Source organism: Orycteropus afer, unplaced genomic scaffold, assembly GCF_000298275.1.
Source record: "Orycteropus afer afer isolate SDZICR_OR568_19922 unplaced genomic scaffold, OryAfe1.0 scaffold00020, whole genome shotgun sequence".
Taxonomy (NCBI): Eukaryota; Metazoa; Chordata; class Mammalia; order Tubulidentata; family Orycteropodidae; genus Orycteropus; species Orycteropus afer.
Window position 1 is genome coordinate 7,071,280 of NW_006921607.1, and position 13,192 is coordinate 7,084,471.

The window sequence follows — 13,192 nt, forward strand, 5'->3', positions numbered from 1 at the left end:
GAGAGAAAGAAGGTCCAGGCCTTTGAACATCCAGAAACAGAGGGGAATTCAGAGCCCAAGGACATGGAGACACAAACCTGGGAACCTGGTGTTCACCTCTAGTCCCAGAGAAAGGGATGGATGTGGTGGGAAGGTGCCCCAGCCCTGTCACCAACTGGATGTATGTATGACCTCATACTCCACTGTTGGTCTCAGTCTCCCTGTATGTGAGATGAGGGAATTGGACCACATTTGTGGTTCTTCAAATCTGAAAGCTTTTTTAGCCACTACTTCATTGGCCAAATGAAATCTTATGTATAGTAACTGAATGTGTGTGTGTGAGTGTGTGTATGTATGTGAAAACAGAGCTGCTGTGATTGAAGTTGGATGGTGAGCCCCACATGTGGCCTTTGTTTTGTCTCTTCACCCCTAGACAGCCCAGAGGCATCAGTAGGATTCAAATCAAAGAGCCCTGGGCTGGAATATCCCTACAGACCCTTCCAGCTGTGATTCTGTGATTTCCAGATATTCTTGGAAGCAACTCCAAGTTCCAATGCCTGATATCATGGCACCCTGCTTGGTGGTCATAAAATCTCACCACTTCATCAATGCCCAATTCTTAGACCAACCCTGGGCTCAGTAAACCAATCCATTGAAGCACTTACTGATGAAGATCAAAGACTATAGCTTTCAGTGTGGATTATACCTCAGCACAAAGAAAACAAGAATTCTCACACTGGACCAATAAGCAACATCATGATAAATGGAGAAAATACTGAAGTTGTCAAAGATCTCATCTTACTTTGATCCACAATCAGCACCCATGGAAGCAGCAGTCAAGAAATCAAACAACATGTTGCATTGGGCAAATCTGCTACAAAAGACCTCTTTAAAGTGTTAAAAAGCAAAGATTTCACTGTGAAGGCTAAGGTGCACCTGACCCAAGTCATGGTCTTTTTAATAGCCTTACATGCATGTGAAAGCTGGACAATGAATAAGGAAGAGTGAAGAAGAATTGTTCCCTTTGAATTACAGTGTTGGCGAAGACTATTGAAACTGCCAGAGGAATGAACAAATCTATCATGGAAGAAGTTCAGCCAAAATGCTCCTTGGAGGTGAGAATGGCCAGACTTCATCTTTCTTACCTTGGACCTGTTGTCAGGAGGAACCAGTCCCTGGAGAAGGACATGATGCTTGGTAAGGTACGGAGTCAGCAAAAAAGAGGAAGACCTTCAACAAGATGGATTAACACAGTGGCTGCAACAATGGGCTCAAACAGCAAGGATTGTGAGGATGGTCCATGGCTGGGCAGTATTTCATTCTGTTTTACATAGGGTTGCTGTTGTTGTTGTTATGTGCCGTTGAGTGGGACCCGATTCATAGCGACCCCTCCTTGGGTTTCCGAGGTAGTTATCACTACGGAAGTAGATTGCCCAACCTTCCTTCTGAGGAGTGGCTGGTGGGTTTGAACCGCCAGCCTTCTGGTTAGCAGTCAAGTGCCTTAGGCACTATGCTACCAGAGCTTCCATAGGGTTGCTATGAGTCAGAATTTACTGGACAGCACCTCACAACAACAATCTTCACAGAAGAAGAAAGCCAGGTCTTTTCTCCCATGGAGTGGCTAGTGGGCTTGAACCTCCGAGCTTTCTGTTAGCAGCCAAGCACTTAACTATTGCGCCATGAGGGCTCCTTGAAAACAGTAGTTTTCCTCCAAAACGCAGAGTAAATGCTGCAGAAGTGCTCCTTAAGTATCATCTTATTACAAATGAATACGCTATAACATTTGTCCTTACCATAACAGCTGCTGATAACTGTTTGTCTAAGGACTCCTTATGAGTTTCCCATACTGCCCCCCACGCTAAGACCCTGTCTCACTTCACAACCTCGTCCCCCTGCCACAGACAAAATCAGAAAATCACTTTCAAAGCCTGGTGCTTAGGACTTCAGTACTGACGGCCATGGGTGCCCCCTCCTGGCTATTCCTTGAAAGCGCACCTTGGGCCTTGAGGCAGCTGGTGCCTTGATTGGTCAGTCTAGCCAGGTTCAGCTTCACCTCCCTCCCCCACAACCTCCCAGATCATCTCACCTGACTGCGCTCAGCCATGGTCCGGGAGAGCACTGCTGTTCTGGTTCCCGTAGAGGCAGCATCGGACTCTAAATTACCAACCTGCAGCCCAGTCTGAGCCTGACTTTCAGCATTTCCATGGTGGTATGATCTGGAACAATGTTCCATCTCCTGTAAAACAGGGATCATGATAGCGCCAGCTCAGGGCCTCACAGGCCACTTTGTAAATTATGAGTACTTTTTGGTGGGTCTCTGAGGGTTGATCTGAAACTTCTTTTATCCAAACCCTTGTAAGTGAAAATCTTTCCAAGGCATAATCCCACGTCTCTCTTTCAACTCTCCCAGGGCCCTGTGGTAAATAAGCTAACTAGAAGGTTGGCGGTTCAAACCCACCAGCCACTCCTCGGAAGGAAGACTGGGCAATCTACTTCCGTAGAAATACTGCCTCAGAAACCCAAGGAGGGGTGGCTATGACTCGGAGACGATTTGACGGCACATAACAACAACAACAACATACAATCTATTATTCCACTCGCAGCCACGGTGATCTTAAAATACCCCTCACATCATGTCACGTTCCAGCTCAGAGCCTTCTAAGTTCCCCTCATCATGCTCAGAATAAAATCCATCTTCCTCACCTGGCCTACAAGGCCCTGTGTGATCAATCCTGCCTCCTCCTCAACCTCAACTTCCCCCACTCTCCCTGTGGCATCCTCTACTCAGCCACTCCGACCTCCTTGATGGTCCATGAACGGTCAAGCTCATTCCCACCGCCAGCCCTTTGCACTTGATGTTCTCGCTGCCTGGTATGTTATTATGACCACTCTGATCTTTGCTACAACTTCACCTCCTCATAGCCTTTAATGACTCAATCCAAAAAAGCCCTCTGTCCTTCATGTATCATTATTCTGCTTTATTTTCTCCTTTACGGTACCTAGCACCACTGCAAGGACTCCTTAATGCTTCAACATCTGTTCAAGCAACATGACTAACACCCACAAGACACTCATGAGCTATTTGTTGAATGAATTAATGAACTTTCTCTACCCAGGCTTGGGGATGAAGAAGGTATAAGAAGTACAGCAGAAATATAACATGAGCCTAGGTTGTCTCTGGAAAGGGGGTTTGGGAATGGAAGTTCTTCATAGCATCCTGGTGTGTGTGTGAGACAGAGATATTATTTACTTCTTCCTCTTCCCAATAAGTCCTGGAGAAATGAACCCATCTCTTTTCCCTTGAGAACTTTTCACAGTGCTCTCTGTAAGCCTTGGAACTTCAGAGAAGCCCCCAAACTGACCCAGGCCCTGAGGGTCTCCCCAACATCACATGACCTGGATGAATAGACAGAGAAATGCCAGCTTAAGGACAAGGCCCAACTGAAAGAAAAGGGGGAGATGGTGCATGCTTTCTGGTTTTCTCTCACTTGGGTGCTCCTTTTCTTCTTTTTGGTGGGATGGGCTTGGGCTAGGCTGAGTCTGAGGATGTGGTTGTCTCTGTTTTGGGTGGAGATTGCAGAAGGCATGGCATTCATCGAGCAGAGGAACTACATTCATCGAGACCTTCGAGCCGCCAACATCTTGGTCTCTGCATCCCTGGTGTGTAAGATTGCCGACTTCGGCCTGGCACGGATCATTGAGGACAATGAGTACACGGCTCGCGAAGGTGAGGAGTGCTAATGGTGCCCACTTGGCAGGGCTGTAAGTGTTGAGAGTTAATGCTTGTGAAAGTGATCTGTAAAATTCAAAGATCTATCCCTGTATTAACTTGTATCATGAAGCTTCTGGGTGTAGAATCCTGGACTTAAGACTCTCTCCCAGTGGCTTCAAAAGAGATATTTCAGACAAGGTAGAGAACTGCAGATCAATTTTAGACATAGTCAAAGCAAGTGCATGTTGAAATAAAAAATAAGAGCAACTTAATGTATCATTGTCAAAAACTGGGAAGAATCCAGATATCCATGAACATTAGAATGGATATACAAATGGTGGTATATGGTGTAATGAGATAAAATACCATGCAACAGTGACAATGTACAAGTGACTGCTATGTGCAACAAGCTGAACCACTCTCACAGATGCAGTATCAAAATGAAAGAAATCAGACAAAAAAAAAAAGAGTTACATGGTTTCATTTACAAGAAATTCAAAAAAGGGAAAATTATATATGAATATTCATGGCAGCATTATTCATAACAGCCCAAAAGTGGAAACAAAACCAAATGTCCATCCATGGATGAAGGGATAAACAAAATGTTGTATATATCCATGTGGTGGACTTTATTTAGCCATACAAATAAATGAAGTTCTGATACATGCTGTGACATGGATGAACCTTGACAATGTTGTGCTAACTGAAAAAAAAGACAGTCACAGAAGACCACATAGTGTATAATTACATTTATATGACATGTGCAGATTAGACAAATCTGTAGAGACAGAAGGGTGGTGCAGTGCCTAGGTGCTTGGCTGCTAACCAAAAGGTTGGTGGTTCAAACCTACCAACTACTCTGTGGAAGAAAGATGTGGCAGTCTGCTTCCATAAAGATTTATAGCTTTGGAAACCCTTTGGTGCAGTTCTACTCTGTTCTTTAAAGCCACTGAGTCAGAATCAACTCAATGGCAATGAAGTTTTTATAGAGACAGAAAGTAGATTAGTGGTTGCAAGGGGCTGTAGGGGTTGGGGAGAAATGGGAGTGACTTCTAATGGATTCAAGGTCCTTTTGGAATTATGTTCTCTGCCCACTCCACCCCACTTTAGCCATCTGTCACCAGAATGGATATGGATGTTCCTTGATTCCACAGGGGTGCCAGAATGTGCAAAATCATAGTTCTGCAGAGGGCAGATTTTGGCAACCGTCACCCCTGTAATGTCCCCTCAGCTAGCCTGACTCTTCCCCAGACTCCCCCTGATTTGCTCTGTCCAACCCTTCAGGGGCCAAGTTCCCCATCAAGTGGACAGCTCCTGAAGCCATCAATTTCGGCTCCTTCACCATCAAGTCAGACGTCTGGTCCTTTGGCATTCTGCTGATGGAGATTGTCACCTACGGCAGGATCCCTTACCCAGGTAGGAAAGGGGACATCAGCTTGGGGGTGCTTCCAGGGCCCAACCTGTCCACCTACTCTTGCCCATATGTCCATCATCCAGACTGAGTTTTTTATCCTCATCTGCAATCTCCCCTAGCCTGCTCTATCTCAAAGACAAAAATCTCATCCATTCAATTGCTTAAGCCAGAAACCTGGGACTTCCCTGACCCTTCCCTTCTACTCACCTCCTACACACAAGCACTCACATTATTCTGGTCATCTGACTCCAAAAGCTACCCCAAATATACCAACGTCTAAGTTCACAGCCTCCACCACATCAGAGTCAACATCATCTCTCACTTGGCTGGTGTAGTGGCCTCCTAAACGGTGTCCCTGCTTTTGCTCCTGTCTCCTACTGTCTAGATGTCTAGATCCGACATGCAGCCAGAGGGATCTTTATAAACTGTGAATCTCATCCTTTCTTCCACATCTAACACTTTAATGATCTCACATTATAATTAGGATAGAATCCCAAACCTTCAGGACCTTTGGATTCTAGCCCTGCCTCCCTTTCCAGCTCCATCTCGTGCTATACCCCATCACCCAGTCATCTAAAGTACCATACATCTGCCTTGTTATTCTCTCTCATAATAGTGTATAATGTTTCACTTATAATATTTGTCATGATTTATAGCGAGGTGTTTGTTTAGTATATTCCCCATCGGTTTCTGAGCTCCATGAGGCCAGATACATTATCAGTATTCCTCCCAAGTGTATCCACAGTGCCAACCTCTGGCACATGGTGGGTGCTCTGGTAGCATAGTGGCTAAAGCACTTGACTGCTAACCAGAAGGCTGGCGGTTCAAACCCACCAGCCACTCCTCGGAAGGAAGGTTGGGCAATCCTACTTCCGTAGTGATACTGCCTCGGAAACCCAAGGAGGGGTCGCTATGAGTCGGGGGTCGACTTGACGGCACATAACAACAACAACCCAAGTGTATCCACAGTGCCAACCTCTGGCACATGGTGGGTGCTTAGTAACTATTTATTGAATGGGCTAATTTATCCTCATGTCTATGGGTAGCACCCACACTGAATATATCATAGTAGTTATACAAAGATGTACTCAACATGTAGAACGATTGGGGCTCATAAACAATGTCTCGTCCCTTTTTCAGTTGGGACATCTGCTGGGATATTTTTAGCTAGAGTACCAGGGAGAGGGAGGCAAGGCCAAATGTAGAGAGTCCCTGGCTTTACATCCCAAATTTGAATCAGGTCCTCATCAATTACAGTGAAACCTGTGAGATCCAGAACTTGATGGGACTGCCTTGTTTTTCCGGATCTTGCAAGTTTTCTGCCTTTGAAAGGGTGCAGTCTTTTGACTTTTCTATCGCACATTTTAGTGGAAAACGTTTGCATTTTCCTTCTCTGACAGGCTCCAAGTTTTGCAGATTTTGTTGTATTACGTCTTGAGAAATTCACTTTGCTTTTCATACCCTGGTATTTGCACCTGTAACTATAATGGAGGTAATTATACCTACCTTGCAGAGGTGTTTGTGAGGATTAGAAATAAGAGATACAGACATTTGGTTCATTCAACAGTATTTACTGAATCCCTACTTTGTGTTGGGCTCCAAGGATACAGTGGTACCTGCTCAGAAGGAGCTCGTGTGCATAAGGTGCTCACGGTCCAGCCTGGAGGTAACAGACAAACAAACACTCTCAGATGGACATGACTGCTGAGGAGAGAACATAAAGTGGGGGATGTGGGAGGGTGTGACCTAGGACTCTACAGGTAGGATCCCTGTATGAGCAGGTTATAGTTAAGCTGAAAGTAATGATCCAGGAAAGGATTCCAGGTAGAAGACAGTGCTAGTTCCTAGGACCTGCAGTGTCTGAAGAATAGCAAGGTGGCTGGAAACAGTCAATGAGAGCAGAGTGGTCAGTGATAAGGTCAGTGGGGACAGATCAGGCAGATGTGGATGTTAGTCTAAAGAAATAGGAAGCCATTAGAGCATTTCAGGCAGAGAAGTGACATCATCTGATGCCCATTTTTAAATGATGATCTGGTTCAGCGTGGAGAATGGACTAGGGGGCAAGAATGGAGGTTCCAGGAGCAGTGGCCTAAGTGAGAAGTGGTGGTGGCCTGAATAGGGTGGTAGTACTGGTAACAGAGACAAATGGGTGAATTGGTGATACATTTCAAGAAGAGAAAGTTTGGCTTATTGACGTAGGAGATGAAGGAAAGAGAAGAATCAAGGATTACTCTCCTGATTTTTATTGATTTTAATTGAACAATTGGTAGATGGCAGTCGGGGGGTGGAAACTGAAGAGTTCTATTGTAGCCACTACTACTCATTTGTCAGTTTGTTGTACTGTCATTGCTTGCATGTTGCTGTGATCCTGGAAACTATTGGTATTTCAAACACCAGCAGGTTCACTAATGATGGCCAAGTTTCAGTGGAGCTTCCAGATTAAGACAGATCATGAAGAAGGACCCAGAAATCTACTTCTGAAAAATATTGGCCAGGGAAAAACTTATGAATGGCCATGGAATACTGTCTGATGTGATACCAGAAGATGAGCCCCTAAGGTTGGATGGCACCCAAAATACAAGTAGGGAAGAGCTGCCTCCTGAAATTAGAATTGATCTTAATGGGACCTTCATTTGCTGATGTAGCATAACTCAAAATGAGAAGAAACAGCTGCAAACATCCAATAATAATCAGAATGTGGAATACATGAAGTACGAATCTAGAAATATTGAAAGTCATAAAAAATGAAATGGAATACATAAGGATCAGTATCCTAGGCATTAGTGAGCTGAAATGGACTGGTATTGGCCATTTTGAAACTGAAAATCATATGGTCTACTATGCTGGGAATGACAAACTGAAGAGGAATGACATCACATTCATTGTCAAAAAGAACATTTCAAGATTTATACTGAAGTACAACACTGTCAGTGATAGGATAATATCTATACACCTACAAGGAAAACCAGTTAATACAACTACTATTCAAATTTATGCACCAACCAGTAGTACCAAAGATGAGGAAATTGAAGTTTTTTTTTTTTTTTAACCAAATTCTGCAGTCTGAAATTGATCAAATATGCAATCAGGATGTGTTGATAATTATTAGTGATTGGAATGCAAAAATTGGAAACAAAGGAAAAATAGCTGAAAAATATGGCCTTGGTAATAGAAACAACACAAGAGATCACATGACAGAATTTTGCAAGACCAACTTACTCATTGCAAATACCTTTTTTCAACAACATCAAACAGTGAGTATACACATGGACCTCATTGGATGGAATATACAGGAATCAAATCAATAACAGGTGTGAAAAGAGACAATGGAGAACCTCAATAGTCAGAGTAATGCCAGGTGCCAATTGTGCAACCATTACTTGCTTATATCCAACTTCAAGTTGAAGCTGAAGCAAATTAAATCAAGTCCATGAGAGCCAAAGTACAAACCTGAGTAAATCCGACCTGAATTTAGAGACCATGGTGAGAATAGATTTGACAACTGAACACTCAATGTGTCAAAGACCAGATGAGTTGTGGGATGATATCAAGAACATCATGGACAAAGATAGTAAAAGATCATTAAGAAGACAGGAGAGAAATACAACACCAAAATAGATGTCAGAACAGAATCTAAAAGTTACTCTTGAACATAGAATAGGTATAAGTGAAAGGAAGAAATGATTAAATAAAAGAGCTTAACAGAAGATTTCAAAGCGCAGCTTGAGAGGACAAAGTATTATAATGAAATGTGCAAGGACCTGAGCAGTTGGTGATAGGTCAGTGGGAACTAGATTATGCAGGTCTCACCCATGGCCATTCTTAGAAAGCCATAAGGGCTCCAGGAATAACGGAATACCAACTAAGATGTTTCACCTAACAGACACAATGCTAGAAATGCCCACTGACTTATACCAAGAAATTTGGAAGACAACTACATGGCCAACAGACCAGAAGAGATTCATGTTTGTGGTACCTATCCCAAAGAAGGGGGCTCTGGTAGCATAGTGCCTAAGGCACTTGACTGCTAACCAGAAGGCTTGTGGTTCAAACCCACCAGCCACTCCTCAGAAGGAAGTTTGGGCAATCTACTTCCGTAGTGATACTGCCTCAGAAACCCAAGGAGGGGTCACTATGAGTCAGGTCTGACTCAATGACAAATAACAACAACATTCCAAAGAAAAGTGATCCAACAGAATATAGAAATTATTGAACAATATCATTATTATAAATTTTGATGAAGATAATTCAAAAATGGTTGTAGCATTATATCAACAAAGAATTGCTGGAAATTCAAGCTGGGTTCAGAAGAGGACATGGAACAAAGGATATCATTGCTCATGTCAGATGGATCATGGCTGACAGCAGAGAACACTGGAATGATTCTTACCTGTGTTTTATTGACAATGCAAAGGTATTCGACTGTGTGGATCATAACAAATTATGGATAATATTGCAAAGAATGGAAATTCCAGAACACTTAATTGTGCTCATGAGGAACCTGTATAAAGACGAAGAGGCAGCTGTTTAAACAGAACAAGGGGATACTATATGGTTTAAAATCAGGAAAGGTATGCATCAGTGTTGTATCCTTTTACCACCTTTATTCAGTCTGTATGCTGAGCAAATAATCCAAGAAGCTAGACTATATGAAGAAGAACATGACATCAGGATTGGAGGAGAACTCATTAACAACTTGCAATACGCAGATGATACAACATCACTTGCTGAAAGCAAAGAGAATTTGAAGCACTTATTGTTGAAGATCAAAGACTACAGTCTTCAGTATGGATTATACCTCGACATAAAGAAAACAAAAGTCTTCCCAACTTGACCAATAAGCAACATTATGACAAATGGAGAAAATATTGAAGTTGTCAAGGGTTTCATTTTACATAGGTCCACAATCAAAAGCCATGGACGCAGCAGTCCATAAATCCAATGACATATTGCATTGGGCAAATCTGCTGCAAAAGACCTCTTTAAAGTGTTAAAAAGCAAAGATGTCAATCACTCTGAAGACTAAGGGGCGCCTGACCCAGACCACGGTATTTTCAATCGCCTCATATGCATGTGAAAGCTGGACAATGAATAAGAAAAACCAAAGAAAAGTTGATGCATTTGAATTATGGTGTTGGGAAAGAATATTGAATATACCCTGGACTGCCAGAAGAACAAATAAATCTGTCTTGGAAATACGGCCAGAATGCTCCTGAGCAGTGAGGATGGAGGGACTGCATCTCATGTACTTTGTGTATGTTATCAGAAAGAAGCAGTCCTGGAGGAGTACATCCTGCTTGCAAAAGTAGAGGGTCAATAAAAAAGAGGAACTCCCTCAGTGACATAGGCTGTCACAGTGGGTGCAACAGTGGGCTCAAGAATAGCAACGATTGTGAGGATGGTGCAGGACTGGGCAGTGTTTCATTCTGTAGGGTCACTGTAAGTCAGAAACAACTCAGTAGCACCTAACAACAATATTGTAGTCATGTTACATTAAAGTGACTCATAGATATCCACGTAGAAATGTTCAAGGACATACTTGGATATATGAGTTTGGAGTTCAAGACTGATTATATAAATTGAGGATCATAGACATTCAGATGGTTGTCATTATGTATAACAAACATGAACTTATATTGAATGAGAAAATGGTCCCATTCATAGGGACACATTGAGCCTGGGCACCTATTTGGTCTTGAGAGTACACCAGTAAAAACCAAGCAATGAGTTATGGAACCATGTAACCATTAGGATGCATTATTTGCAAGTAACAAAATAAAGGCTAAGAGTGGCTGAAACAATAAGCAATTTATTCTCCATAATAGTAAGCCTGGCATAAGTGACTGTTAGTTCAGCAGCTCCGCAACTATCAGGGATCTGAGTAATTCCTCTCTATCTTCCCATGTGGTCAGATGGCTCCTGGCTCCAAGTAGCACATCCTCTCACAGCTCCCAAATAAGGAAGGAATGATGTTTGCTTCAAAGCCTCTCACTTGTTTGTGTGTGTGTGTGTGTGTGTGTGTGTGGTAAAATACACAAAAACAAGTAAAGAAATAAGCCAATCTAACAATTTCTACATAAACAATTCAGTGATACTGATTACATTCTTCAAGTTCTGCGACCATCCTATCCTTTTCCAAATTATTCCAGCACCATTAACATAAACTCAATTCCAAAGCCTCATTTTTAATCAAGTAAGAAAACCTTTCCTGAAAATCCCCCAGCACACCTCCTCTCAGCCTCCATTGGCCAAAGTTGGGTCCCCTGACTTAGATGCAAGGGAGGCTGGGGAAATGTGCATCTGGCTTTTACAATGGGATGGGGTTTAGCTCTCAAGATGAGGTGGGGGGGATGGCTGCCATGGAAACAACAGTATCTGCCCGTTCCCAAATCCCCTTCTCAGGGATGTCAAACCCTGAAGTGATCCGGGCACTAGAACGTGGGTACCGGATGCCTCGACCGGAGCACTGTCCTGAGGCGCTCTACAACATCATGACACGTTGCTGGAAGAACCGCCCAGAGGAGCGGCCCACCTTTGAATATATCCAGAGTGTGCTGGATGACTTCTACACGGCCACTGAGAGCCAGTACCAACAGCAGCCGTGAGTGGACAGGGCCAGAGCAGGGCCAGAAGCAGACACTGTACCTGGGGGGTGACTCCAGCAGAGTCCGCCATTGCCCATTAACCCTTCCCACTCTCAGACACCCACTCTCTCTGCAGCCACAGTTTCTTCATCTGTCAAGTGTGTGGGTTGAACTGGAAAATAATAGCTTTTTGACTCTAGAAATCCACAATTTGTGATTCCCAGGAGACCGCAAGTTGATACTGCTAGTGCCTGGGACAGTTGAATCTTAGTCACAGCTATGGTTTGGATGGGAAACCTCAAGAATAATTAAATAAATATTTAAATAAAGTATTTTATCAACATGTTTGCTTTCTTGTCCTTCCAGTTCCCAAGTATCTATTCGCTTTTTTGCTGTACAGGAAGTCAGGAAGGAGGAAGGACCCAACCAGAGACTAGTAGTGAGAATGAGTGGCGTCTAGTGCTGGAAGTCTTCTAACTGCCTTAAAATAGTATTAACTGTATTCATTTCCTGTGACTGCTGTAACAAATTACCACAAATTTTGTGGCTTAAAACCATACAAAACTATTATCTTACAGTTCTGAAGTCTGAAAAGGGGTCAAAGTGAGCCTTGCCAGATTTCCATTTATAGACTCGAGGCAGGCTATACCCCCAAGGAGACTCCACTTTCAATTGACTGGCTGATCATATCAGATCACATCATGAAAGTGATTACATTATATTACATTGTTGTTGTTATGTGCCGTCGAGTCAGACCTGACTCATAGCGACCCTTCTTTGGGTTTCCGAGGCCGTATCTCTATGGAAGTACATTGTCCAACCTTCCTTCCAAGGAGTGGCTAGTGGGTTTGAACCACCAGTCTTCTGGTTAGCAGTCAAGTGCCTTAGGCACTATGCCACCAGAGCTCCCTTATCACATTATGAAAGAGCAATCAGTCCAATGTCTACCGAGCCACTGAGAATCATAGCTTAGCCAAGATGGCACATAACATTAACCATCACAGTCCACCCCTTATCAATTTTGCACCTATACCTATTTCCTTAAACCACGCATAATCTCCAAATAAAGATAATTAAAAAGTCATACTTGGATCTAACATGATACAACTAAAATGCATACAACTGAAAACGCAGTAACTCCTTTTACATGTTGCATTTGGTAAGGGAGGTAAGAAAACAAAGGTATTATAAATACACACACACATATAAGCATAAAACAAGAAATAAATATTGTAGTAACAATTACAGTCTTCATTTCTGCAACTGGTCACATGGTTATAGCTGGTATTTAGAACTACCTTCTTCTACTATCCACACCCATATGAGGGATATGTTGCCTCTAAAGTCCAAAGAGGCCCACCAGGCATTTTGCCTCCTTATTAGTTGTAGGAGGGCCCAGATACAACTTACCCTTCACCTTATAAGGACCATCTTAACATGACCCACACCACTGGACCACTAGAAATTTCACTGAGGTGGAAGGCACCTGAATTTTGTTGGTTT

General features: G+C 43.0%; 1 protein-coding gene across 1 annotated transcript in view; it reads left to right on the top strand.

The window, feature by feature from the left end:
* The window catches only part of HCK (HCK proto-oncogene, Src family tyrosine kinase), a 46,295-nt gene extending 34,585 nt beyond the window's left edge, over positions 1-11,710 (top strand). The window contains exons 11-13 of the mRNA XM_007934536.2: positions 3,553-3,706; positions 4,976-5,107; positions 11,508-11,710. Of these exons, the coding sequence (XP_007932727.1) occupies positions 3,553-3,706; positions 4,976-5,107; positions 11,508-11,710 (489 nt within the window). The remainder of the gene's footprint in view (positions 1-3,552; positions 3,707-4,975; positions 5,108-11,507) is intronic.
* The last annotated feature ends 1,482 nt before the right edge of the window (positions 11,711-13,192 follow it).